This window comes from Protopterus annectens, chromosome 6.part0 (assembly GCF_019279795.1).
Source record: "Protopterus annectens isolate FY-2018-M chromosome 6.part0, PAN1.0, whole genome shotgun sequence".
Lineage (NCBI taxonomy): Eukaryota > Metazoa > Chordata > Ceratodontiformes > Protopteridae > Protopterus > Protopterus annectens.
In genome coordinates, this window is record NC_056737.1 from 325,014,876 (window position 1) to 325,042,216 (window position 27,341).

Sequence of the window (27,341 nt, forward strand, 5' to 3'; positions counted from 1 at the left end):
GTTTCAGCTGTCTAGATCAGATTCCTTCTGCTCAAAAGGCAAATGATTGCCAAGTCTTCTAGGGTTCCAGTCGCAGCAGTCTGGATGATATTCTTTTTCATGCCATACTGTTTAACACTAGAACTACCTAGTTTTTCTAGTGCAGTTTTTTTTAAACAAGAAATATCTTTAAGTTATCACTTATGACGCAGATAATCATACATTTATATAAATGAAAACAAAACATATTGAGGTATTTTCAGTTGCAAACATTATACACTACTTGTAATCTGTCGAGTCATTGTCAGTCAAACATTACAAAGCTCACTTAATTTCTGCCTTCCATTAAACCTCATTCCTCCTGCAAAACATTATTCTGCATGTATTGTTCCCACAATTCCCATTTTTGTATGAAATTTGCTCCTTCCCTTTTCTAAAGATCCCACTTCACTTTTATTTTTGTACTATATTCACTAATACTAGTATAATTGGTTTAGACTTGGTTTCCATTTTCTAGTAATTGCTGTTTTGGGCAGCCACCAGAATTCAACTCAGCAAGGCCTTTACTATGTCTAGGTAATTCTGATCCTGTATCATAGTTAAAAAAAAAAATCCTTAGTTACACCAATTTACTAAGCATGTCATTTCTCTTATAGTAGTCTGCAGGAAGTTTTTAAAATCTGCAAACTCATTACACTCAAAAAATGTTCCCAATTACCTCTTCTTCCTCATCACACCTCCATTTGTCATCTACCTGAGAAAAATTCTATGGAGTCTGCTTGGGGTATAACAATGCCTATGCAATCACTTCCAAGCAAAGAATTTGGAAGCTAATATATATATATATATATATATATATATATATATATATATATATATATATATATATATATATATATATATAAATCCTGTGCCCCCTTACTATATATTCTAATTCCAGGATCGCACTACAGTGGGGAACAGGCCATATATAACTGTCGACGAAATGAGTTGTCAGTGAAATGAACTTTCAGTGAATTGGTCTTGCTGATTTGGTTGTCAGTGAAATGAGCTGTCAATGAAATGAAAGTAACCCATATACTTTTTTTTTTTTTTTTTTTGAGAGTATTTATCCACTTAGTTTTGTTTTGGTTTGGTTTGATTTGAGAAGTTAATCAGTCTATATTTGGAGTAAAGGTGAATGTGGCCATTAAATAGGTTTGGTATGATGTATGGAGTGTGTAGTGAAGAAGTGTGAATAGGTGGTTGGGACAGAGTTGGGGAGAGGAGAGCTATTATCGAGTCATGGTAGGATGAGAAATGGCCCATTAGAAGGAGAAGAATAAGAGGATAAGCCGAGGAGTAGCATAATTAAGTAAATGTATCTGTACGTTGTTGGCAGGTAGTGGGGAAGTATGAATCAAGAAGGAAAGAGAAGTTGCAGGGCAATGGGATATTAGTGGTGGTGGAGTCTCGCTTTGGAATTGCCCACCCCTGCTGTAAATCTGTTTTTGCACACTCCTCCTGGACCCATCTCATTTGCTCACTCAACTGATTACAGTGAGATCATATTTTGATTTCACATACTCCTACCAATCCCATCTCCTCTGCTGTGTACAGAGAGAGCGCTTGGGAAGGACATTCCCCTGTAGTATCTATCTGTTCTGTTTCCTCCCTCTACAAAAAAAATTCACTTTGTCTGCTTTACTGTATTTGTGTTTCTTCCTACCTAATTACCTTATTTTGCTCTTGCCTGTTCTTAAAAGTACTCAATTGAATGTATTCTGCTGCCTTTATTACTGCTTGTTAGTAGCCTGATTAAATTGTAACCGTTATTCTAAGGCCTTTGGTTTAAGCACTTGGGCTTCAGACAGTTGTTTTACATTGAGAAAGTTTGTGGTCTGCACTGTTGTGGCAGGACAGGTAGCGTACATCCTTCTAAGTTGGGAACTGCTGATTGAAGGCTCAGTGTCTGTTATTCTAAAAGTGTATTAGTTCTGGGTTAAGCACTTGGGCTTCAGGCCAGTTATTTTACATTAAGAAGGTTTGTGGTCTGCACTCTTGTGGGAAGGCAGGCTAAATTCTGCCCTTCTGAGCTGGGAATTTCTGGTTAAAGGCTTATTGCGCATGCTTACTTGAACTGTTTCTTTATGAAATCAGTACGCCTTGTTTGCTGTAGCATAGACTAGATTCAGGCCTGCTGGATCTAGCTTTGTTTGTATAATTTGTACACTGATCCAGGCCATCTTTTTTGGAGAAGGTTTCTCTGTACCCTAGTGGCAGGAGTCTGCAGTTAGAACTTGTCTGAAGACTGCTGGAACAGGGCTCAGTTTTGAGCTTTTTAACTGGTTAATTGGGTAAAGTGTTGTTTTGATTGTATCTGCTGTATTTTCTGAAAAAAAAATACTTGTTTCCCACCTTTCTGAACTAGTATAGTCCAGTTTTCAGGTTATTGCTAAATCCAGGGCTGTGTTACAAGTTTGTGTTGCCCATACCTTACTTGGATAGAAGGAAGTTTCTCTGTTCTCCTGTGAGAGAGGGGAGCTTTGAGCAGCCTATCGGTCCCTGGAGGAGTGGTTTCAGCCCAGAAGTTTGTAGTTTATTGGCCATTTTGGGCTAATTTCTATCTCTTTCACTTCCCTGCTATAAAAAACGCATTTGCACAGTTTTTGTGCTTGTATTCCGCTCAGCAAGTGCCTTCCAGGTGTTCTGCAGAGTCTACAGCAGCAGAGAAACAAAAGAGAGTCTTTGGAGTGTTTAAGTATGTATCATTTTTCTGCTTTTCTTGCTGTCTTAACTAATTCTGCCTAAAATGCCAGTTTTTTCAGCGAATCTGTGATTTAAAAAGTTTGTTATTGCTGCATATTGTACTTATTCGCTGCCTGCACTTGAATTAAGTAATTTTTATGTTTAAATAATCTGTTTAACTGTTGTAGGCTACACACTAAAGTGCGCTAGCCTTTTCTGTGCATTTAAAGTGTTGTTTTGATTGTATCTGCTCTATTTTCTGGAAAAAAAAAATATACTTGTTTCCCGCCTTTCTGAACTAGTATAGTTCAGTTTTCATGTTATTGCTAAATCCAGGGCTGTGTTACAAGTTTCTGTGTTGCCCATACCTTACTTGGATAGAAGGACGTTTTGGCCATTTTGGGCTAATTTTGATTGCATCTGCTCTATTTTCTGAAAAAAATATATACTTGTTTCCCACCTTTCTGAACTAGTATAGTCCAGTTTTCAGGTTATTGCTGAATCCAGGGCTGTGTTACAAGTTTGTGTTGCCCATACCTTACTTGGATAGAAGGAAGTTTCGCTGTTCACCTGTGAGAGAGGGGAGCTTCGAGCAGCCTATCGGTTCCTGGAGGAGTGGTTTCAGCCCAGAAGTTAGTAGTTTATCGGCCATTTCTGGCTATTTTCTATCTCTTTCAATTCCCTGCTATAAAAAATGCATTTGCTCGGTTTTGCATACCGGGTAGTGCCGGTTAGCTGGAGTTAAACTATTCTTGGCTCCATGAAGTCTGCTCTTCAATTTTTCTCTTTGAACTAGACAAAACTTCAACTTTAGCACTCAAGCCATTCATTTCAGTCAAGCACTTGCTTAAAACTCATAGCAAGCACTAATTAACCCTAGCACTAGACCCCCCCCCTCTACTGTCCAGAAGGACAAGGCTCTCTATTCGTCCCCACCAGCCAATCAGAAAAACAGCTTACTCTACCTATTCAGGCATGTCCAAAGGGAAGTTTCCGGTGTACTCTCCAGTCCAACTGGTGAATCTGGACATTTTGAGGCAATGTTACAACTGCCTCATGTACACAGACAACCCTCTCCTCCTACCACCAAACACTTAATATATGCAAGAGATGCAATTGTACAGCCAAACTGGAGGCAAAGCTCTCTCAACCCAAGACTGGAACTGACATTCAAGAGGAGAAGGGTAATACTTGCAACACACCACCAATCTCACATAGACCTAATAAACCAACACCGGCAAATAACACACATGAATACATGAAAACATACTCGGAGGCTCTAACTGCAAAAGAAACAGAGACCTCCACACCCCATCACCAACCATGAAACACGTGTGCCACGCAATCACAGCCCTTAAGGCAAAGTAACATACCGAACACACTAGTAATAGGCGACTCTATAGTCAGGCACACTGATGTCCCACTAACTAGGCTGGACAAGGAGAAGGTTACAGTTAGCTGCCTGTCGGGCGCCAGGATCCACCACATAACTCGGGTCACTCCAGAATAAGTACAGATATGAGACTGTCATTGTCCATGTTGGTGTGAATGACCTCAGGCATACCTCCCTCGACTACATGAAAAGAGACATGGAAGAGCGCTCTGATCATGTAGCCCAGGCCGGTATGACCCTGACTAGCATCCTTCCCTCACCAAGAATGATGACACAGTATAAAGAAAAAAATGATCAATTTCAACAATTGGCTAAGTTTCTGGTGTCATTCAAAGGGGATCCAGTACCTGTCCGCCTGGGATGACATGCTCGACAAGCCACGTTGCTTTGTCACCCTTAGGCTTTCGAATACTGGCCAAGGCTCTTGCCGCCCCCATAGTGCCTTTTTTAGGCAAGGCTCAAAAGACAAACCCACCACCATAAATAGCACAAGTAACCAAAAACTGAGGGTAATGCTACTCAACATGAGAAGTCTAAACCTCAAAATGCACGCACTCAAGGCACTCTTCAGTATGGAGAACATAGACATCTGTGCAGTAACAGAAGCCTGGTTTAAGGCTCGTGATAGCACCCCAGCACTACTAGGCTATAACTCGTACCATACCTTTCGGCCACAGAACCAGGACCGAAACACAAAAGGTGGGGGTGTATCCATATTCATCAAGGATACCCACACCTCCAGGTTAGTGGCACAGCACAATGCATCAGAGATCATCCATGTGCAACTAACAACGGGCAAAACTGCCATCCAAATTGTAGCTTGCTACAGATCACCCACCATGACCCAGGACCTCCATTCCGCATTTCTGGAAACACTGTGAAATATGAAGGTCCTACCAAACACCCTAATACTGGGTGATTTCAATTACCCAAACATAAACTGGCAGAACTACTAAAGTACTAACTCCCTTGCCCAACGCTTCCTAGAATTTAAAAATTCGAATGCCCTGGATCAACTGGTCAACACCCCAACCAGAGGGAACAACATATTGGACCTGATCATCACCAACATGGGCGACCAGTGTTACACACCGGAGGTCAACCCCTCGCTGGTTAGATCAGACCATAGACTAATCACTCTTGGATATCCACATTCCGCCCCCACCCCCAATCAAGGAAACCACCGTGAAAAACTTTTCGAAAGCAAACTTCACGTTACTTAAGACTGAGTTGGAAAGCTTCACTGCCCCCATGCTAAAGGACAGTGCTGTCCAAGCTGCTGAAACCTTTACAAAGGCACTCTATGAGCATCTGCAGGAATGCATAGATCATGCTATCCCAAGTTAAACCAAGACTCACTCCTCCAAGAAAAGGAAACCAGTCTGGTGGACCCCTGTCATAAACAAAGCTATACAACAAGAGGATGAAACTAGTACAGAAAAGAGTAAAATTCCAAGAAGGAAAGACATCCCTGATCAGTATCAGCAAGAAACTATGATCCCTTATTAAATCATCCAAGGCTAGTTTCAAAAGAAAAATTGCCAATGACTCCAAAGATGACCACAAAGCGTTCTTTAGCTATGTCAAGAACCTAAGTGGAAACTCTCAGATCTGCTCTGAGTTAGTGCAGAATGGCACAAAATTCACTGAACCGACTGATATTGCCAACATTCTGGTAGACAGGTGTAGTGCAAACTTCACCCCCTAAAGGGCCCATAACCATACCAGAAGAATGTAGGGCCCCGTCAATCACCGACACACAGGTTAAAACAGCCCTATCCAAAGCCCAAAAACACAGCTTCAGTGGGACTGGACGGTGTCCCAGGCTGTGTCTTACAAGAGCTCCAAAATGAACTAACCCCTCACCTAAACACACTGTTCAAACTCAGCCTCTCTACAGGCTACGTACCCACAGAGTGGCACACAGCAACAGTTATCCCACTCCACAAAGGTGGAGCCACAACGGGCCCCGGGAACTATCGCCCTATAAGCCTGACTAGCCTGGTCTGCAAGGCTATGGAGCACATCATCATGGAACTCATTAACAAAGACATTGGGAACCTCCAAACCTTGGACCCTACCCATTTTGGCTTTAAGGGCAGATCATGCCTCCTAAACCTGGTGGACTTCTTTGAGACAGTTACCGAGGCATTAGACTAGTGAAAGGAGGTTCACACCCTACCTAGACCTCGCAAAGGCTTTTGACACCATTCCCCATTCTAGTATTATAGACAAGCTCACCAGCTTGAACATAAACCCCTACGTCATGACATGGGTTGTTAACTGACTCATGGCTAGAACCCACATGGTGAGAGTTGCAGGCTGTACGTCCGACTCTAAACCGATTACAAGTGGCGTCCCCCAGGGCTCAGTCCTAGGGCCCCTCCTGTTTGGTATATACTTCTCAGAGGTACATGCAAGCATAGGAGGACTATGGCTGACCAATTCGCAGACTGTAAACTAGGGGCCATAATTGATTCTCTGGCTGATACAGACACCCTCCAGAAGTGTCTCACTGAGATGGATACTTGGTGTCAAAATCATGGCCTCAAGCTAAATGCCAAAAAGTGCATAGTCATCCCCTTTGGAAAAAATAAAGTACCCGTGAACTACCACATAGGCAGTAGTCCCCTAAATACAGAAAATGTAATAAGGGATCTGGGGACCCAAGTAGATAGTAATCTCTCCTTTGATAATCATTTTGCCAAGGTGGTTAGAAAATCTTTCTATGTGGCCCACCTAATCACAAAAGGGTTTGCATCTAGAACAAAAGAGGTTATTGTGCCCCTTTACTCATCACTCATTAGACCCATCATAGAATACAAAGCCCCATTTGGGATGTACCTTACATGACACTTGCAACCGCTGGAAAGACCACAAAAGTACCTCACCAAGAGGATTACTGGCCTCAGATGCTGTATGCAGCCCGACTCAAGAAACTCCAGCTATACTCGGTTGCATACCTCTTACTCAGAGGTGATCTCTGCCTGACATACAAGGCCATGTCCAACCCAGAATTGATTGTCATGCTCCACCTAAAAAAAAACAAATCCCGGAGAGCCACACGCTCTAGAGATATAAACCTCACACAATGATAAGTAGGACATGCTGGAGGGATAGATTCCTGTCCCAGAGACTCCCCATGCTTTGGAACAGGATTTCAGTATACATCAGGCAGAGCCCCTCACTAACACTCTCTTCAAGAGAACCCTTGACGGGTGGATGGGAAACAGAAAATTTACCCCGGGGATCACTGCAGTGGCTCTGCTGGGCAGTGGCGCAGGGAACTAATGGCTCTGCTGGACAGAGGCACAGGGAACTAATCTAAGGGGGTGGCGAAAGCCAACACATTCTGGCTAGGCTTATAAATGCCCTTGGGCAGATAGCCTAGTATTTACCAATGAAACTATGAAAGCTGATGGAGGGTAGGTAGAAAATAAGCATTTTATATGAAGGAAAAGAGTTAATTGTCCTAGTATCTTCTATGGAATAGAGGGGGTTTAAATGGCTGAAGTACAACGATGTAGTTAAAATAAGAAGAGGTGAGGATTTATTTGGTAAAAGTAGAATATGTAATGTACAATACATATAGCTACTGTTAGGCAAGGATGCGACTATGAATGAATATAGTGCAAAGCAGTATGGGGAGGGCAAAAGGTAGTTGGAATGATGCTAAAACATTAAGTGGAAATCAGGCATTAGGTAAAATGAAAGAGAAGTGTTTGTGTGACAGTAGTAAGGGTGTTTTGGGAGGGTTAGAGAATAAAGAGTCACAAGTGAAACGCGTGTGTGGAAAGTATAATAGTAGAGTAAGAGGTTCCCTACTACCCCGTTGCAGACACAGGTTGTCGAATGTGTCTTTGTCGAGCTGAAAAGCGTGAAAAGGCAAAATAGTGAAGCGGCTTTTCAGCGAATTCTTTCCCCGGGAAAGAATTTGTTTGGCCGCTTTCGCTACTTTGCCTTTTTGACACTGTAGTCCGATCTTGTGGTTGGTATTTTTAACTGGGGGGGGGGGGGTGGGGGGTGAAGCCTCCCACATTATGTAATGTTTTACAGTGTTTTTTTTTTTTTTTTTTTTTTTTTTTGAACAGAGATTTTTTTCTCCTTGGAAAAATTCGCTGTCCTGAGGTTTCGAAGTTGTAGGCTTTCACATACATGAGGTAAATTTATGTGTCATTCGCTCTTCTGAGCGTGCGATATCATAATATAGACCCAGGTATGAGGGGGTGAGCTGGGAGAGCAAAGCCGAGCATAGCAAGCGCCCACCATCAGGTCAGATTGTAACAGAGTAATTTGTTTATAGCCAGTACAAAGCACAACAGGTTTTCTTTCATTTCCTGAAAGCTGGAAGCTAGATAGTCTAATTAACTGGCCCTTACAGTGTAATGTATTGATCAAGAGAACAGACAGTGGCCAACTTAATTAGTGGTCCTTGGAGTGTAAGGACTTATCTTGTGGAGGGGAGGGATGTTAAATCCAGTTTCCAGCACACGACAGGTATGCTTTGACTAGTTGAAATTAGTACACAGCAAGATTCTTCAAGTTCAATTTGCTTACATTGTACAATGACAAAATTGTCAGTGAAAACATTTGTTAGTTGGGCCTTGTGGCACTGCTCCTGCAGTATGAAAGTCGGATGTAGTGATCACAGGCTATTGTGTAATGAAAAAATTTTCAGTGAAAATGTTTGGGAGTTGAGAATTAGGCCTTGTGGTAGAGCTCCTTCAGTATCTGGGTCAGATGTAGTGACCACAGGCTATTATACATTGAGAAAAGTCTCAGTGAAAACGTTTGGGAGTTGGGTCTTTGTGGCAGAGCTCTTGCACTATCAAAGTCTGTTGTAGAGCTCATAAGCTATTACACAATGACAAAATTCTCATTGAAAATATTTGGGATTTTGGACTTGTTAATTGGTTAATGGTTTCATAGTTATAATTCAAACATAGGGTATGTGTATCCATATCGTTTACAGTATCCTCCTCTCAGCATTCTGAATTGATGTTCTTCGTGTTTCACTGTTGCAGTCATTACATTTGGGTTATCTGCCTGCAGGTAGCCCTCAACCGGCCTGAATACCAGAGTCTTGGATTCCTGCGTCGGATGCTGTCTCTTCTTCCATGACATCAGGTTGTCAGGGGTATAAAACATGCAGCCGATGCCATTATATTAGTCTTTCTTGCCGCGCCGTGCCTGAAACAGTAGCAGTTCGCAAGTGCCGTTTGGCCGACTCCTGAAATTTTCGTTTTCGAGTTTCAGAACAGAAGTCTTTGAAAAAAGCTAAGTACCCCGTTGGGGATCCTTTTTCTTGCCCTTAACCGATGTCAGTAAAAGTTAACAATTGTCTTACCTGTGGAAAGCAAATACCTCATAAAGATTTTAATTCGTATTGCATTCTTTGCTTAGGCCCAGACCACAACGTCCTTTGCTGTCAGTTTTGTGCCTTATTCAACCCCCGAACTATTCGGCATCTTGTCTATTTTCGCAGCAAATTATTTTGGCACTCTGTTTAACTATTCTGAAATGGCTTTGGTAAGCCATCCAACTACCGATATTCTGAAAAAACGTAAGGATAAAGTCAGAGACAGACCGCATAGGTCCAAAACTGCCAACGACGCTTCCGTTAAGCTAGTTGCCAGTTCGCCAGTACTCAGTGAGGTGCTTTCACAGCCCCTAATACCCGCTATTTCAGATTCGCAGGCCTCTACTGAGACCCATTTGGAGTCCGGTATGCCACAAGATGCTTCTTCGACTGTGGAACCTGCGGATGTCTCTACCTTGGATGGGTCCGGAGCCGCTGTGCAGGCATCTGCTTCTGAGGGTGTATTCAGGCCTACAGATTTGCATTTTAAACCGACGCCATCTTCTTCATAAAGGCCTAAAACTCGACTCACACCTAGAAAACTGCATGGTCAGGCTCATATGCCTAAAAAACAAATGCTTAGAATGGCTGAAGACCTTTTACTTTAATTAGGGGAAGCCAGCCTTCTCCCTCTAAGAGACCTAGAACTGATTTTCCTTCTGATTAGGATTTTGAAATTTCTGTTTCTTCTGATTACCAGGAGTTGCCCTTATCTACCTATGAGGATTCTGATGCAGAGGATTCCATTCCCTCTGTTTCCCCTCCAAAAGATTTTTCTTTTGGTGAAACCTTGCACACTCTTGGGGAGCATTTCCGCTGGGAAAGCCAGGATTACTCTGACTCAAAAAGAGGCTTAGGGAATTCTTAATCCTCCCTCAACACAGGCCTTTAGCTATCCCTCCTGTTCTGGATATTGTAGATTACGCTTTCTTGGAATCTAGCCTGGCCCTAAATACCTTACCTTACAGGTATTACAGAGTACGTTACTCTCACAAGTTTCTCTTTAAGACTCTTACTGCGGATTCAGAGACCATTTCCCAGTGACCAAAGGGCATTAAGGCTACTGTTGCCAAAACCCTACCCCCTCTGATAGAGATTCCAGGGCCTTGGACAGATGGGGTAAGAAGGTGTACACTTCTACTACTTTGGCCATTAGGGCCTTAAATTGCCAGTTTCATTTGTTAAAGTATCAGCAGCATATTATGGGACTACTTAAACAGAAAATTATGTTGATTCCCGACTTTGCTGAACATAAAGAATTACAGGATTTAATGCATTTTGCTGAACAAGTTGGTAAACATACTTTGCAATGTGGTTTTGACTCTTTAGAAGCATCTTGCAGGGCTGCTGTCACTGGGTCTGTACTTAGAAGGCATGCTTGGCTTAAGGAGCAAGACTTGCCAGATCATGTTAAAGCTAAATTACTGGATGCTCCCTTAAACCATGACCGCCTGTTTGGCCTTAAAAAGATGAGGGGAAAAGCTAAATCTATGCAAACTGTTAAAAGATTTCCTGCAAGTACAGCCTCCCAGATTTAGTAGGCATTGGCCTTCTAAGAATTAGTCCTTTCCAGTCTCTTCCAGGTCTTCAGTCCAAACCCAGGAACAGCAGACCACCTAGGTTACAGTCCCTGGCTACACACAGGCCTAAGCTGTGGGGGGCTCCCACTTTTAAAGCTGGAAGTAGTAAGACACCCCCCAATGGAAAAATGGCACAATGACTTAACCTTAACCCTTCCAAGCCCTGCTCAACTGCCTGCTCCCTCAGGAGGAAAGCTCGCCCTGCATGCAAAAAACTGGGAACTCATTACCCAGGGCAAATGGGTTTTAAATATAGTTTTCCAAGGATACAGTTTTCACTTCCACACCTTACCCAATGGTTGGCCAGACCCTACCCCCAAATCAGTGGGCAGAGGCGCAACAGCAGGTTCTCTCTCTTCTAAGTATCAGGGCTATTCGACCTGTCCCAGCAGAAGAAAGGGGACAAAGTATTTACTCAAGACTTTTCCTGTACCCAGAAAAGACAGCTCCTGGAGTCCTATCCTGGCTCTCTCTATTCTAAACACCTTTTTGGTAATCCCAAAATTCAAAATGCTAACACTTCAACAGCTGCTTCCTATGCTAGGCAAAGATGCCTGGTTGGCAACCTTAGGCTTAAAGGAAACTTACCTGCACATTCCAATAAGGGAATTTTGCAGGAAATACCTACGCTTCAGAGCAGGCTCCATGCACTATCAGTTCTCTGCACTTCCCTTTGGCTTATCTGCTGCGCCCAGGGTATTCACAAAGTGTCTAGTTCCAGCCATTGCATTTTGCAGGCAGAGAAATATTCAAATATACCCATAACTGGAGGATTGTTTAATTCATGCACAAAGCCAGGACATGCTATTAAAACATCTGGCATTTGTAAAGAAACTTCTAACCTCGCTGGGGTACACCATAAACAAAAAGAAATCTCATCTGGTACCCTGCCAACAGATTGTATTCCTGGGAGCCAGCTTGAACACAACTTTCCAGATGGCTTACCTCACGCCAGAAAAACAAGTTTATTTGACATCCTACGTGAAACTACTGGCCACAAAGACCCAGCTATCTGCAATGAAAATTTTGCAAGCCCTGGGGTTCATGGCCTCTTGCATTCTACTAATTCCATATGCAAGACTGCATATGAGGAAACTACAATGGTATCTAAAAAGCCTATGGTGTCAACATTCTCAGGACCTGGAATCAATGATTCCTATCATTCCTTGTATAAAGACAGAGTTCCTTTGGTGGGCAGAGGCCTGCCACCTCAACAAGGGGCTCCCGTTCAATCTACCCCCTGCCACCCAAACCCTGACTACAGACGCCTCAGATTGTGCATGGGGGGCTCACTTGGCAGGGCAGTGCAATCAGGGCAAATGGAACCAGAGTCAGATGCACTGCATATCAGCCAAAAAGAAATTTTAGCTGTACAGAATTTGCTGACAGCCTTCAAGGACCACATCCTTCCAGGACAATTATTGGTAAAGACAGACAACACCACAAGTTATGTGGTACATAAACAAGCAGGGGGCAACCCACTCGTACCCTCTCTGCAGACTAGCCATGGCTCTGTGGAACACAGCCTTGAGCTACCAAGTGCACCTACAAGCTCAGTTCCTGCCAGGCAAGCTAAATTCACTGGCAGACTACCTAAGCAGAAATCTCCTGGACCCACACGAATGGAAACTGGAACCAAAAATATTCAACCTCTTGAGGAACAAATGGGGGACTCCAGAGACGGACCTGTTTGCCTCCCCCCAGAACTACCAATTGGACAAATTCTGCACAAGGACTTCCCACAGTCAAGCTTGGAAAGTGGGTGCCCTGTCCTTTACCTGGGAAAGTCTCTCGGTTTATGCCTTTCCCCCTTATGCCTCTCCTCTCGAAGGTTCTGCTAAAAATCTAACAGGACAAACCAAGGACAATTCTTATTGCACCAAACTGGCCTCGCCAGCACTGGTACTCCCTCTTGCTCAGCTTGATACTGCTGGATCCATGGCACCTACCTCAGACACCTTCCCTGCTCTCCCAGCATGCGGGCTAGATTCTACACCCTCAGCTTCAAACTCTGAACCTTGCAGTCTGGCTAATTCCTTGAGCTCTCCAATAGCATCCCTCAGTAAGCAGGTGCTAGAGGTCATTCTGGAAGCAAGAAGACCTAGTACTAGAAAATCCTATGCTAAAAAGTGGAAAAGATACTGTTCCTGGAGCCAGATCCAGGGTATGGGCACTGCGGTGCCCAGTTTACCTCATATTCTTCAGTACTTAACAGAAATGCTCCACAAGGGCCTATCCTTCTCGTCAATTAAAATTCATGCCTCTGCAATTTCAGCACATTATAATACTGAACCACCCCTCTTCTCTTACCCCCTCTTAAAGCAATTCCTCAGAGGGGCTATAAATTTAAGACCCCCCCAGGCAAGCCCCTATTAACTTTGTATTGAGAAATCTCACGCTTCCTCCATTTGAACCAGCTGCAACTGCAGAGTTGAAATTCCTTTCTTGGAAAACAGCCTTCCTTCTAGCCATCACTTCAGCAAGAACTGTCTGAATTACAGTCCCTCATGGCAGTGGAGCCCTTCATTATCTTCCATGCAGACAGGGTTTCCCTCAGGACCAATCCTTCCTTTATGCCCAAGGTGGTGTCTAGTGTGGCCCTAAATCAGTCCATTCATTTGCCTGCCTTTTTTCCTAATCCACAAAACAAAGGAGAACAAATTCTGTACTCTTTGGACTTGCACAGACAACTTAGAATTTATTTGGACATGACTAAGCCTCTCAGAAAATCTGAAAAGCTGTTGGTTGGCTTTGCTGCATGGGGCAGAGGGGAAGGCCATTTCAAAGCAAACAATTTCTAAATGGATAGCCCATTGCATTCATTTCTGCTATAAGCACCATGGAAAACCTACCCCACAGGGGATAAGATCACATTCCACCAGGGCTGTATCTACCTCTACAACCTTTGTCAGAGGGGCCCCTACCAGGGACATCCTAGAAGCTGCTACCTGGAGGTCTGTTCATACCTTCACCAAGCATTACCACATGCCTATTTTTTTCTAAATCTAGAGCTGGTTTTGCCTCTGCAGTATTGCATGGCCTAATAGCTGGTCCTAATGCTCTCTAACTTCCTCCTCCCTTCCTTAGCTTTGGGAATCTACCCAAATGTAATGACTGCAGCAGTGAAGCACGAAGAACATAGTACAGTTGTGTACACTTACTGTTGCAGTCCTGGTTACCCTCACTCCATTCCCCTGACTTCTCTTGGCTCTACCTTTCCTTCTTGTTTGGTGTATTTGAGCTTTCTGGTGTATTTGCTTTTTGTTGGAGATGTAGCATAACATATAATTGCTTCCCATTATGGGGACACTTGACATCTGGGGCAAGAAAAACTGATGTAATGGCGTCGGCTGCATGTTTTATACCCCTGATTACCTGATGTCATTGAAGAAGGAAGACATCACAGTACTGCACGAAAAATAGTGAATAAGACCACAATAGTTGGAAAAACACTTTTATAAACAACAGCAAAGCTTTCGGGTTACTACCCTTTTTCAATACTAATACAAAAATTCAAAAACCAAACAGGTTAAATAGGAGTCATACAAATCACATGACATACAGCCCAAAGTCATGTGACAACATACAAAATATATAATTCAAAAGAATAATGGAAAAAAAATATACAAAAATCTTCACATCTTAAAAACATTTTTAACTACGTATACAACTAACAGATGGACATATGGACAATGATTTTTTATATTTTTACTACTTAGCAGCATAACTTAGTTCGTTGTAACTTAGCAAGGATAGGTTTCAGTGTGATAGCAGCGTTTAAACCAGGTGGATGGTCAGCCGCTAATCTTAATATGCATTCATATTCCTTGATCTCCAATAGATTATTAGTATCCCCACCTCTCAAGGATATATACAAAATATCTATAAGGTTCTTATATTTTTATAGGAAAAATAGGGTCTATCATGTAAAACAGCTCTAATATCTGGGAAATTACAACTACTTGAAAGAAAGGTAGGTGATTTAAGTGCCTACAATGTCAGCGCTTTAGCTTTTTAGCTTACTTGGATAGAGGCATTGTCCCACGAGGCTTAAGAATCTTGAAAATGCCTTCATATGGGAATGCCTATCCTGATTTACTTAAGCGCTGGCAACAATTGAACATTATTGAGCCTTGATTATATGGCTCTCATGAATGATTATTTTTCCATTAGTGAAAAAGATTTGAAAGACGAAATCATGGCTATGGAAGATGGTATCGTGGCTATGTCTTGTTTTGCTAGTATGCTTAATATCTATCAGCAGATGCTCGATAGATTACAGGCTCTTGATGATCGACTGGAAGCAACCAAACAATGTAAACTTATGCGTGATATGGCCGATTTTCAAAGAGGTCATATATTTTTTTGGCCGAAGAATGATTCTTTTATTAGCAGTAACAATAAATTTCATGCCCAGAAAGCCTCCTTGGACACTCTGGATGTTTTCCCTGAGCCTACATTGGCTCACTTACCTACTATTTCATCAAATCTCCTGGTTGAAGCCACGCCTTCTTCTATGACGGTGAAGACAGCTGATATGAATGTGGACTCGCACACTAACGAAGATGGAAAACGTAATGGAGGTGACAATGGGCATACCACTGGTGCTAAGAAAATTCATCAGTTAACTTTAAATCTTTTGCAAAAACGGTTTCAGTTGTACCAGCCTGAGAAAATGCGAGAGCGGTCTGCTTCGAGAGGTAGATCTTTGACAAGGCAAGCCGTGATTCCAACTAAACACAAGAATGATAGCCGTTTAGGGCAGGGCAAAATGAGCCGGCAATAATCAAAGGTACTCTAAATTTGTCCAGTTTTATATTGGAAGCCTCTCATTATTCTTTGTTACAAAAGGGGCTTGGTTTTATTCCAATGACTAGCGATGATTTAGTGGCTGCTCTGACTGACCTTAAACAATTTGTTAGGAATGTGAATCTTAGTTTTGTTTAATAACTCTGCATCGCTTCAATTAAGCTGTTAAAAACGCAGTATATTTATACCTGTCAGCATTCCTGTTTTAACTGCTTACCATGATCTATGTGAAATGGAATTAAGACGTTTGTATTTTGAGTGTATACATTTGAAACGTTATAACTTAACATATGAGGAGCATATGGCATTGAAAGCCTTACAGGCTGATAGTAGTATAGTTATCAAACAAGCAGATAAAGGGGATGTGGTGGTTCTTATGGGCCACGGCAAGTATTTGTTATCCATGACTACCCTCCTTGGGGATGGTTATGCATTTAAATGCATCACACCCGCTGATGTTAAGAGATGTATTAGTTCTGTGAACATAATTTATGATTTACAGATTAATGGTGATATTGGTTTGGATTTATTTCATTTTTTTACTGTTCCCTGTCCAGTCATCCCACAACTATATGGTCTACCAAAAATACATAAATCAATATGTGATCCACCTATGAGACCTATAGTATCTGGTGGTGGCTGGTTAACTGAGCCTATTTCTATTTACTTACAAAAGCAGTTGCAACCTTTTTTGTCACAGTGTAACAGTGTTTTGAAAGATACTACAGACTTCATTGTTAAGCTAAGAGGTTGGTTTAATGATCTGAATATCACTTCTTTAAACCAAGGAGATTTTTTATTTGTAACTTTGGTTATTTCGGCTTTATTTACTGTTATACCGAATAATTACGGCATTGAATCTATTAGAGAATTTTTGTCCTCACAAGCTTCTCTAACAGCAAGTCATATAGAGAACATTTGTTCCCTATTGGACGTAGTCTTAACTAATAACATTTTTTGTTTAATAGACAGTTATATTTACAGCTTACTGGCGTAGCCATGGGCACATCAGTAGCTAACACTTACGCTAATTTGGTTCTCCATCAGTGGGAGAAGAGGTACATTTGTAGTAAGATTAACCCTCTGAATGACAATGTATGTTTTTATCAGCGCTTCGTGGATGATTGTTTTCTGATTTGGAAAGGGTCTTCCTCTCATTTGGTTGAGTACATAGATTATTTGAATACCACTACAGGTTTTTTGAGATTTAAAATGGACTTTTCAGATAGTATGGCTACTTTTTTGGACGTTAAAATACAACTAAAAGAAGGGACACTTCATACTAGTGTCCACAGGAAGGAAGTATATGCTGGCAGATATATACATAGTACCAGCATGCATGCCCCCCATGTAGTTAAGGGAAAAGTAACAGCTCAATTTAATAGGGTTAGTAGATTAAATACTGATGAGGCATGTTTTACCATGCAACTTGATGAAATGATGACAGATTTTTTGAATAGTGGATATGACCCCAAGTTGCTGTCTGAAATGAAAGCCAATACCATAGCTGATAGATGTACAAAGCTTAAACCTATTTTTTTTACTAATGTATGAGCCATCTGTTGTCTTGGATAGGAATGTACTAAAGGACCTTAGAATTAGATATGTTACTACTTTTAACACTAGGTCACATTTGGTTAAGCGGATTATCGAGAAAAATTGGGTCATCCTGATGGCATCCCCAGGTATTAGAGCTATTTTAGATGATAGACCCTATTTTTCCTATAAAAATATGAGAACCTTGAAAAGTAAATTATGTTACAAGGACTTTAATAGTGGACTTAATCATCCTCCTTCCTCTAAGCATGGTACTTTTTGCTGCATGAATTGCACATGTTGTACTAATATTATGAATATTAACAGTGATACATTTACCCATCCAGTAACTGGTAAAGTTTATAAGTTTCATCTATCAGCCACATGTGCTAGCAACAATGTGATATATTTAGCAACTTGTCTTGCATGTTCTTCCTTCTATGTGGGAAAAACAACCAGAAAGCTGAAAGAACGGATCATCGAGCATAAATCTGAGATTAGAAGAACAAATGACAAAAATGCTTTATATAAACATATAAATATGCATGGTCCTGAACATAAATTTAAATTCAGAGTTATAGATATTTTGTATATATCCTTGAGAAGTGGGGATACTAATAATCTATTGGAGATCAAGGAATATGAATGGATATTAAGATTAGCGGCTGACCATCCACCTGGTTTAAACTCTGCTATCACACTGAAACTTATCCTTGTTAAGTTACAACGAACTATGTTATGCTGCTAAGGAGTAAAAATATAAAAAGTCATTGTCTATATGTCCATCTGTTAGTTGTATATGTAGTTAAAAATGTTTTTAAGATGTGAAGATTTTTGTATTTTTTTTATTTTTTCATTATTATTCTTTTGAATTATATATTTTGTATGTTGTCACATGACTTTGGGCTGTATGTCATGTGATTTTTATGACTCCTATTTAAACCTGTTTGATTTTTGAATTTTTGTATTAGTATTGAAAAAGGGTAGTAACCCGGAGGCTTTGCTGTTGTTTATAAAGATGTTTTTCCAACTATTGTGGTCTTATTCGTCATTGAAGAAGGGACAGCATCCGACGCAGGAATCCAAGACTCTGGTATTCAGGCTGGCTGAGGGCTACCTGCAGGCAGATAACCCAAATATAATGACTGCAACAGTGAATACACTCGAACATCTACATTTATGGCAAGTGTACACAGCTGTACTTTTTCCCTGTGTTAGTACCAAAATTTCAGTTTCATTTTTGTTTTAAAATATAATTTGTTTTGTTTAATGCATTTTGTAGAGTTTTAAATTCACACTGCATTTATTCCCTTTTATTATTTTTGCTGTACAGGTTTTACCACTGAACTCTTGGTTCCATTTTGCTCCTCTTAATTACTTGTTAATAGTGTTTCCTTTAACTGCATATTGTTCTTGGAATGTACTGATTAAGTCTTCCCTGAGAAAAGTACCAGTGCATTAAATTTTATAGTTACGGTCTTTAATATTACTGTAATAGTAACTGTGTGTTTGTCTTAGTAGCCTTTTGAAGGAAATCCAATTTCATTTTTTCAGTTTTCTCCATTCTTTGCATCTGTTTGAAGTCTCTGGTTCCTGGGTCACTTTTGGAAAAAGTCTTAGCTTAGTAGGTATCTGTTGGTCGATGACCCAAGTAATTAAAAAATACACCATGTGGTGTATTCATTTTGAAGAGTTAGTGACTATCATTTTATCATGTTAATTTTTCACTCATTTGATGGTTATTTTATGTCGTCTTGTGCCTTCTGTCTTTTAGGATACAGCAGTTGCAAAGATGACATGTTTAGTGATCGAGACAGAAGAACTGGTGAAACATGTCCAGAAGTGGAGAGATCAGCACCAACAAATTAAGAACCGCAGTTTCATCAATTTACTATGAATTGTATGGCTGATTGGATGACCATTGCTTTTGCAAAGATCACAGTTTAAGAAGCATTTGTGTTTCATTATAGAGATGGCCAGAACAGAGACATCATTTTTTGATGATAACTAGGGCCTGTTACTTGTCAAGGAATATGTTTTGAATACATTTATTAAATTGTGTACAGTTTTGTAATTTTTGGGAATATGTTTAGCACAGGGCACTTTGTATAGTAAAAGTCTGTTTACCTCGCATGTACTGTGTGCGTGGATGTACTTTGCTTTGGACTGTTGAGTTGTGTGCTGTTCAGTTGTGCATGCCACCCTCATTATCAGTGGAATGGTTTTAAGGTTTTCCACATTGCTATCCGTATCTGTGCATCCCTGTATGTGTACGTGGAAAAGTGTATAATGTTCTTTGCTTGCTCTAAAATGTTTTTGAAACGGCAACATTTAAAGACTTGATGGTAAAGTGCTGCAAGAAAAATTGGCAAAGGTCAGTGAAATGTCAATCAGACAAGGCATTATATACAGGCCTCTTGGCCAGGATCGATATTGAGAGATCCAAGTAGCATATCTTACAAGTATAGATGATGCCAACCTGATTGCAAGAGTCCACAATTCTTAAAAATGCTAAGGGGTTCTTCATTCTATGTCAGCAGCATAATATTCTGTGTAGATCATGGTCACTGAAAACTGCTTGCTGGAAGTCCGTCATCCTCTCCTAATATTTCCATGGGCCTGCTTCGTAGTGATTTGTATGTTTATTTCAGTTTTTGTCTTTCTTGATGACTTTTACTGTGTGCTGCTACTACTACTTTGGAGAGGTTTTCTTTCCTCAAGCCTTCTAGTGAAGAGTTTTGTTTGGACCCTCAGTTTTCAAGGTGTTTTGCCCACTATATATATCCTTTTTAAGTAAAAAAATTTAAGATCTGATATTGTCAATTTTTTCATCTTGTCTTCACAAATTGGTTACATATCTGACTCTGCCTTTACTAAGCTCGTGGCAAACAAAGAATCTCTTGGATAGCTCCCCTTACCCACGATGCATCTCTCCCTGTTCCTCCAGATCTCATTTGCCACTTCGCGAAGACGTGGTCATTCCATTGAGCTCTTTGAATGTCTGGTCGTATTGCTTAAATTACTACCCTTTTCTTATATTTTTTTAGCCTTTCAATTTTCATATTTAATCCTTTTTTTCTCCCCTTGTGCTTAGTTTCACCTTTCCATTAGTAACCGTTTTTTATGAGGTTACTTCTGTCTCTCTTCATCTCTCCCTCCATCTCCGTAACCATTTTTTATTACACTACGTCCCTTCCCCTCCTGTACCTCAATATTCTGTGTAGTTCATGGTCACTGAAAACTGCTTGCTGGAAGTCCATCATCCACTCATAATATTTCCATGGCCTACTTTGTAGTGATTTGTATGTTTATTTCAGTTTTAGTCTTTCTTGACCATTTTTACTGTAGTAAAATGTGCTGCTGCTACTACTTTGGAGAGGATATCATTCCTCAAGCCTTTTATTGAAGAATTTTGTTTGGTCCCTCATTTTTTTAAGGTGTTTTGCCCACTATGTATATCCCTTTTAATTCAAATAATTTAGATTTCTTAAAGGAAAACTCTATCCTAAAAGTGAAAATACTTTTCATCATACTTTGATATTCTATGCACTACCACTGCATCAAAAGTATTTCTTACTATGTTTTAATTTTTACACCCTAAAATGACTGTTATAGTGACCGTCATACTGATGTAGTTTTGTTTTTCAATCTCTTTGTCCTACTCCAAAAATAGGATTTGGGTCCCTACGATATGATCTGGTCTAGACATGATAAATTAACTTTTGATCCAGTGTTGTCTATTTTTCATCCAATTCAACTGAGGGTTGTCTGGTAAACCAGATCCAACCTCGTCACTGACCTTGACGTTTTTCAGTTCCAGGGCTCTGATTCCTCTCCTATCCATAATTCCCTGAACTCCATTTTAGTACCCCAGATCTCTTTTGCCACGTGAAGTGTTAGGCCACGTTTTTGTGGGCTCCTGAGAACTATGTCCTGTGAGTGCAGTTTTTGCTTTTCTATACTGTTATCCTTCTCCATCACCAGCAAGAGAAGTTTTGCTCTCCTGTCAAGTTAGTTTGTTTTTTTTGTGTTAGAATTGTAGGACTAGAGTTAGTTTGAATAGGACTGTTTATACCATGATGTGTGCTTAGATATTTGTTTATAGATGTGTTTAGTGTTATTGTCTTAGCATAGGATTCGTTTACAGTGTGTGCTGTTCCTTTCTTAGATAGAAAACAAAATTTGTAGTTCTGCTAGAATTCTTGCCACAACTGTTTGTGTCATGGCTGATGGGCAAGGGTTTAAAAGGTAAATAGAGTGTGGGCATAGGCTTCTTCCATGAGACCTGCACTCTGTGCATTTGTTGTGCACTGCCCATCTCAACACTGTGTCAGTCCTGCTCCTCCTCCTCTAGCTTCCAGACTCTTCAGACCTGGAGGAAAAAAATAATTTTTAACACCTTTATTAAATTGGCATTTAAGACGTAAGCAAACATCAATTAACAAAAAAGAAAGCAAACCATTTTAACACTTTTCCATTTAAATGTAATATGCACAATGCACATTTTCTTTGCTGCTGTCATTAGTCCATCATTACAAAAATTTGGTGAATTTCAGTCTTCCTTTAAACCTCACTCCTCCTCCTGAACATTGTTATGCATGTATCATTCAAACAATTTCCATTTACTTCTATTTAATTTGCTCCTTCCCTTTTCTAAAGATGCCTTTTCCAGTTCTTTTATCTCTTTTAATATTCAGTACCGCAAATACAGTTATTGTAGACTTTGATTTCCATTTTCTAGTAATTGCTTTTTTTTAGCGGCCAACAGGATTAAACTTAAGACCTTACTATGTCTAGGCAATTCAGATCCTGTATCCTAGCTCAATTTTTTTCCTTACTTAACAGCCATTTCATCATCCAGAATTTCTGATAGAGTACTCTGTAAGCAATTATTAAAATCTGTCAACTCATTACATCCTCAGAACTTATGCTCCCAGTTACCTCTTTCTTCTCCATCACACCTCCAACATTTGCTATCTACCTGAGGAAAAATTCTTTGAAGCCTGTTTGGGGCATAAAAATACCTATGTAAACACTTCCAAGCAAAGCTCCTAAACCTTCTAGAACTGGTTGCATACCTGGGAGCCATACTGTCTTCCCATTGTTTTCTTGAAAATTGCTCTTGAAAATCTCTTCTCTGTCTTTTCTGACTTCCTCTGAGTCTTATAACTACCATGCAATATTTTATATACCTACTAATTATCCCCTTTGTAAAAACTGCATCTGTTCTAGATTCACCTAAAATGTCTACCAGTGCAGGTCTTTAATTTAACCCCCCCCCCCATCCCTTTCTCTTTGCCTGTACTCTGAGTTCAAGCCCTCATAAGGAAAGCAGTATCTGGCCTTCATCCCACTCTGTTACCTTTCTTGCTTCAGTTATTTGCTGCTAATATCCTGGTTCTTCTGACAGCTTTCTCCAGTAAACTTCAAGTCCTTCTTGTCTCTGTTTGTACCCTTACTTGCACTCCTCCCTATTGGCAAAATCTCCTTTCTCCATTCTCGTATTGGCTTAGAGCTTAGAATACTTTCTGCTACTTTATGAATATAATAATCTGTATTGTTGTTCTGTTTAAAGATCTGCATCCAGAATTGTGCTATCTTTCTCTTTCTTAACTTCTGCGTTGCTTCAGCATCATCCCTTTAGGCTTTGAATTATAACCTTCTGCTTGTGTTACGTATATGAGCCTTGTGTGTATAGCTCTAAAATATCCCTTCAAATCAGGTAAACCTAAAACACTTTATTCTGTTGGAAGGCTCAACTTATCACACTTAACTGTTACCCTCTTTTGCTCCCAGATAAATTCCTTCAGTTCTTTATTATTGTCCACAACTTCTCAGGTTGGCAAAAGTATATCTGATCCATATGCAACACTAAAAGGACTAAAACATTTTCACTGTTTGTATGTTGCTATCTATAACCTTAAATAAGAGCTTCCTGTTTCTTATTTTTTGTATTAAACATATGTCATAACAGAAGCCTTTTTAATCCATACTCCTAAATGCTTCATCTTATGTCCCCATAAATATGGGTATTGCTGAACCAATTTGTGTGTGGGCACATAATTTAAGACTGCAACCATTTGTTTTATCTTCATTAATTTTATATCTCAAAAAGACTTGGAACTGTCTCAAAATGTTCCACTGCATTTGTCTGGTACAATTTAAAATCATCTGCAAATAAGGCCAACTTTTCCTGATTGCTATACCAATTATATCCTTGTATTTGTGAGTCCCTTATTTATTTTGCTAGTGGCCCTAAATATAAAGTAAATAAACTGGAGAGAGGACGCCACTGCCTAGTTCCTCTGTTCAAACACAGCTTATCTGAGAGGAACCCTCCCTCCCACTTTAATTCTTGCCTCATGCCTCATATCCTTCCTATGTCCTTCTAATTCACCTTATTGTATCAGGGAATGCAAATGCTTCTAATACTCTACTCATAAAATCCCAGCTTACTCTGTCAGATGCTTTCTCTGCATTAAGACCCACCACAACAGTTGTATTTTCTTACATTCTGCTTCTCTCTGGATCATCATTGTTCTGTTAATGTTAAATGTTTGCCTCCCCTCCACAAAAGCACCCTGATCTATATCTATCAATTTTAGCAACAGCTTTGCCATTCTTTTCGCTAGTATAGACAAAAGCAATTTACAGTCATGGTTTAAAATTGAAATGGGTCAATATAAAGCTGGGAATGAAAGGCTCTTTGCCCTCTTTAGGTCACACAGCCACCACAACTTTCTTCCAAGATGTTGGTGCTTTCCTTCCTTTTTAAAGTACTGTTAAACAAAATCTTCGAGATCGTATTGCTTTCTTCCCTCCTAATGTCCAGATTTGCACAGGAATACCATCTCTTCCTGGAATCTTTCCTGAAGATTCATTGTACTTCACTGTTTTTATCTCATCACCTCCTATCTTCTGTTAGTTGATGAGCCTCTTCTACCTCTGACCTTGGCATAATCAAGTCTTCCGTAAATATTTCCGTTTATACTCTCTCTTGATTTCCACATTTCTCTGCTTTATACAGATTTTCATAAAATTTCCGGATTATCCCTAAAACGTATATGGGATCTCTCAATTTTCTTGTGATAGGTTCCCTAAGTTTGGTGACAACCATTTAGATGTTCTGTTGCCCAAGTCGTTGTACGAAAAGTTTTTATGTTGTTGGGTTATCAAAAATAGTTGCTTAACTACAGTCTTTCTAAACTCATGCACATTATCCAGATAGCCCCTTATTTTCTTTTAAGCACTGTGGATTTGCTCTTCCTCTTCTTCTGTGAGATTTTCCTTATCCTGTAATACTTTAATCTTTGTCAGCCCCTCTGTGATTTTTATTATGTCTTAACCATGGCTTTCTCTCGTATTTCAGCCCTATTTTTAAACTCCATTTTCATTTTATTCCCGTCACTACATATAACTTCTGAATATAATTATGTCTTGCCTGATGACTCTCAAATAATTTCCACTAGCTATTCCTTCAATTCCTCTGTTTTTAATGGGTCTGTTTTCAGCCATCACACTAATATTACCTTGAAAGTTACTCATCAAACTTTACTTTTAACGAACAGGCATATCTTCGAAAATAAATTAATCGAATGGCCATAGTTGGCCAACATAAAGGAACCACAACCTGCTACTTACCGGTAACTTCGCTATAACAGAATCTGCCCTTTCCCCAATTTAGTGTGACCTCGGAGTTGGTATATAAAATTAGCAGGGGGTGGGGAGCACAGCACCCCACCACAGAAGGATTCATTGAACACTGGACCGTACTTGTGTGGGGGGCGTTGCCAACCCCGCTAATTATATGTACCATCTCCAGGGTTGCACTAAATTGGAGAAAGGACAAGCTCTGTTACAGCTAAGTTACCAGTAAGTAAGTAGTAGGTCGCAGTTTCTTTAAGTTAGCCAACTGTGGCCATTTCATTCATTTATTTTCGAAGATATGCCTGTTCATTAAAAGTAAAGTTCGATGGCTAACGTTCGATGAACAGCATGCAAGGAAACATTACTTCATTGGCGGAACATAGGTTCCTTTTTAACTTGTAGGCGTGAAAGCGCCAGAGTCTTATTTTTTACTTCATTACCATACATTTTTATCTTAGTTTTCATTAGTTCATGATCAGAGATAGTTTAATGGATGTGTATCAAAGCTTACAATTAAATGCACATGCTCTGTTAAATATAATTTCAGTGTAGTCTACCTCCGTTATTGTACCTTGGATAATGTGTAAGTTCTTCCATACCAAATATTTTCATAAATTTCTTTAGAAAGCTTACCTCTTTTGTTATATAGTCTCTTCTAAGTACCCCTGATTCATCCTCATTATTGCAAATCAAATTCCAGTCTCCACCTATAAGTAATATTCCCAGCTGAAAGCTGATTATTTCTCCCAAAATTTTCTTAAGCTCCAAAATACCAGCTTTCCGTGGAATATAAATGCATGTCATTGTAATATTCCTCCCTTGCCAGTAGCCTCTTAGTACCGCAAATTTACCGTTCACGTCTTTTTTTTTTCCCCTTCATCTATCACTGTTGGATCCCCTTTAATTAATATAATGACTCCTCTTTTCCACTGTTCCTGATATTCTGCTGAATATTCCTTCTGAAATCCTCTTTATGCTCATTTCTTTCCAAATGTGTCTCCTGCAACATTGCGATTTGCACTCTGAATTTCATAGTATAATTCAATACATTTTTTATCTATACCTGTAAGGCATTCACATTCTAGGATAATATGGACAGCATAGCCATGATAAAAAGCTATTGTTCCCATCTATTATACATGACATTTGTTTAATGTGTATTGCAGGGTTTCTGCTGCATACATGTACAAATGTTTGGCAGGCTACTCTTTTGTACAGTTGCTTCTTCTCCTCTCCATTTCATAGGTTCATAGGTTCATACTAGGCTATCAGCCCGAGGGCATTTACAAGCCTAGCCCATTGTTTTGTGGCTTACGCCACCCCTTTAGTATGGGGAACTATACCCATTATTTTGCTGTGCCTCTGTCGAGCAGTGACACTGAGGTAATCTCTGGGGTATATCTGCGATCTCCCATCCATTGGTCAAGATTTCTCTTGAACAAGGCCAGCGAGGTGCTCTGCCTCACATGTACCGGGATTTTGTTCCACAGCATAGGGAGTCTTTGGGTGATGAATCTATCCCTCCAGCACGTCCTATTAATAGCCGTGTCAAGGTTTAAGTCTCCGCCCTTGTGGCTCTGATGGATCTAGATTTTTGAGGTGAAGCATATTCATCAAATCTGGGTTTGACATGGCCTTGTATGTTAGGCAAAGGTCACCTCTGAGCAAGTGTAAGCGACTGAATAGAGCTGGAGTTCTTTCAGTCGGGCAGCATAGGACAGATTTTTGAGACCCTTTATCCTTTTGGTGAGGAACTTTTGTGGCCTCTCCAGCTACTGCAAGTGTCGGGTCAGATACATTCCGAATGGGGCATTGTACTCAATCATTGGTCTGATGAGTGATGAGTAAAGGGAGACTATGACCTCCCTTGATCTAGATGAGAATCCCTTCATGATAAGGTGGGCAATGTAGAAGGTCTTCCTAACTACTTTAGCTACATGGGTGTCGAATGACAGACTACTATCAACCTGGGTCCCCAGGTCCCTGATAACTTCTTCTGTGCTCAGTGGATTGCCACCTATTTGGTAGCTAGGGGTAACCTTGTTTTTCCCGAAGGGTATGACTATGCATTTTTTGGCATTTAACTTCAGGCCGTGGCTCTGGCACCAGTTATCCGTTTCTGTGAGACCCTTCTGAAGGATATCTGTGTCAGATGTGTTTTCTACTATGGCGCCCAGTTTGCAGTCATCTGCAAACTTTGTCAGCCATAACCCTCCTGTGTTTGCTTGTACTACGGAAAAGTAGATGCCAAACAAGAGTGGGCCCAGGACTGAGCCCTGTGGGACACCACTTGTGACAGGCTTTGAGTCTG

General features: G+C 40.3%; 1 protein-coding gene across 2 annotated transcripts in view; it reads left to right on the forward strand.

The window, feature by feature from the left end:
• Positions 1–19,516, forward strand: part of HAUS2 (HAUS augmin like complex subunit 2) — a 329,909-nt gene extending 310,393 nt beyond the window's left edge. For both annotated transcript variants that reach the window (XM_044074083.1, XM_044074084.1), the window contains exon 7: positions 19,158–19,516. In XM_044074083.1, the coding sequence (XP_043930018.1) occupies positions 19,158–19,280 (123 nt within the window). In that variant the 3' untranslated portion in view covers positions 19,281–19,516. The remainder of the gene's footprint in view (positions 1–19,157) is intronic.
• Positions 19,517–27,341: the final 7,825 nt, after the last annotated feature.